This window comes from Mus caroli, chromosome 8, assembly GCF_900094665.2.
Source record: "Mus caroli chromosome 8, CAROLI_EIJ_v1.1, whole genome shotgun sequence".
Taxonomy (NCBI): domain Eukaryota; kingdom Metazoa; phylum Chordata; class Mammalia; order Rodentia; family Muridae; genus Mus; species Mus caroli.
In genome coordinates, this window is record NC_034577.1 from 16,914,697 (window position 1) to 16,916,846 (window position 2,150).

General features: G+C 47.2%; 1 protein-coding gene across 3 annotated transcripts in view; it reads right to left on the reverse strand.

Annotated features, from left to right (window-relative positions):
* Nucleotides 1–2,150, reverse strand: part of Slc25a15 (solute carrier family 25 member 15) — a 25,480-nt gene that overhangs the window by 20,466 nt on the left and 2,864 nt on the right. For all 3 annotated transcript variants that reach the window (XM_021170853.2, XM_021170850.1, XM_029480431.1), the window contains exon 2: nt 1,459–1,573. In XM_021170853.2, coding sequence (XP_021026512.1) covers nt 1,459–1,513 — 55 coding nt within the window. In that variant the 5' untranslated portion in view covers nt 1,514–1,573. The remainder of the gene's footprint in view (nt 1–1,458; nt 1,574–2,150) is intronic.

Below are 2,150 nucleotides of genomic sequence, written 5' to 3' on the forward strand. Positions count from 1 at the left end.
CTTAAAAATTACTATCATAAAGCCTTGTTCTTAGACTGCCTTAAGAGCACAGAACATTGGCATTTGAGAATCTCTCCCACCTTCTTACTGCAGAAGCAAGACCTGTTTGTACCCACAGTGCTGTCTCCTTGCCAGACCTAGAGGATGTGTTTTGTCGTTTACAATCAGCAGCCTCCACAGTACGGCATCAGGACCATAGGGAGGGAATGGGGTCCANNGGATCACCCTGTCCTCCCTTCTACAGAGTAGGAGAGACTGACAGAAGACCCACAGCNGTTAGTAACTAACACATTGGGGTACAACTTTGCTAGTTGTTGGCCTGCCTATCAGCCTGGGACACTCCTTGTCTCTAACCTGCAGAGGTGCCGATGCCTGGTGATCCTTATCAGCCTTCCTCTAGAGCCAACTTTAGCTGACCTTTGGTTCATGGATTGGGGTGGAAAAGCTGGGGGAGGAACGAGAGAGGGGATTGTTGTCTGTACAAGGATTTTTTTTTACAAGTGGAAAAAGAACAGAGTGAGGAATGGTAGTCCCCTGACCCCATTTGATCTGTTGTTGATCCAAGAGGTCATACTGGATAAAAAGATCATCACACAACGTGGTGCTATGGCCTCCCTCATTTACACGAATTAATCTGAGGGGAGGGGCTGGGGGGGGAGGAGTAAGGCAGATCAAAGGTTCACTTGGGAAACATGCCTTCCAGTTGCCTCTGAGATGACACAGAACTCTGAAAACAAAAATGGCAGCTCTTTTTGTCCCAGGCTAAGCTTTTCCCAATGCCTGCAACAGTAACAAGGACGAACAGAACAAGTAACAAGGAAGCTGGGTAAATGGCTCAGCAGTGGCTCAGCAGTGAAGAGTGCTTGCTGACCATTTAGAGTGACCGACTCTGGTTCCCAGCACCCACATGGGTGTCCCACAATTACCTNTGACTCCAGCTCCAGGGGATCTGATATCCCCCCTTCCACCCACCTCAGGCACCTGCACACATGTGGCAGATACACACACACACACACACAAACGTACACACACATACATGTGAATAAAACAAAAATAAATCTTAAAAGCAAAAAAAAAAAAAATGAAAACAGTAGCTGGCATTGTGTACTACAAAGATCTTCAGACTGTCCAGCTTGGGGTACGGCTGCCACCTGTGTATCCCAGCATGTGACAGACGGTAGCCAAGTGAGCTCATTTTTGGAACGGAGATGTTTTCTAGCAATCCTAAGCACATTTCCATCCTTCACGCTGACTGGTGAAGCTTTAATAGAATTAAACACTACTGGGTCGTACTTGCTGACGTGCTCTGAACAAAATCACATTTCTGTTATATCGATTCATTCTGAGGTTAAAGGATATTACCTGTGGGGTAACAANGAGTGTATTTCTAAGCCACTCTGAGGAACTACTTCAGGGATACAGGAGGAAGAATATCCCCTTAACACCCCATCCCTTTACCTGCAGCCCCTGCTGTGAGGTCGATGGCAGCTTGGATGGCTGGATTGGATTTCATGACGTTACTGGTTTCTGTGGAAGGCGATTCTCTGGAGGGAAGGGAATGTACCACATATCCCTGGAAAGAAGCAAAAATCCAGTTAGCCCAGCCTCTGCAGTCCCCCATTCTATAAGCCTGCTACATTACTTAACTTCCAGGAGTGGGAACGTGGGTTCCTAAGGAGTCCTGATGTATCAACACAGCAACAAACACCAAATAAGGACAGAGCGAGGGATGGTAGTCCCCTGACCCCACTTGATCTGTTGATCCAAGAGATCATACTGGATAAAAGAATATCACACAGCATAGTGCTATGGCCTCCCTCATTACACAAATTATTACGGGGACAGGTATTAATCACAACTGGCCCAGACCACAGCAGTTTCAGAGGCCTGTGGTGAAAGTTCAGTCTACCAAGCTCAGTCTTAAGTACCATCAGCAGCCTGTGCTGCTCAGCATCAGAGCCTAGGAGCTCCACTGAGTCACATAGCTCCTAAGCTGGAGGTCTTCATCTAGACGAGGTGGGTTGTAAAATTACCATATACAGATGGCCATAAATGCCATGAGGCCCACAAGAGGGCCCTAGCCCTGTTCTTGTCACCTCCACTCTGTCACATCTCAGCAGTAAATGTGGAGATTTACTATACTGCTGTGT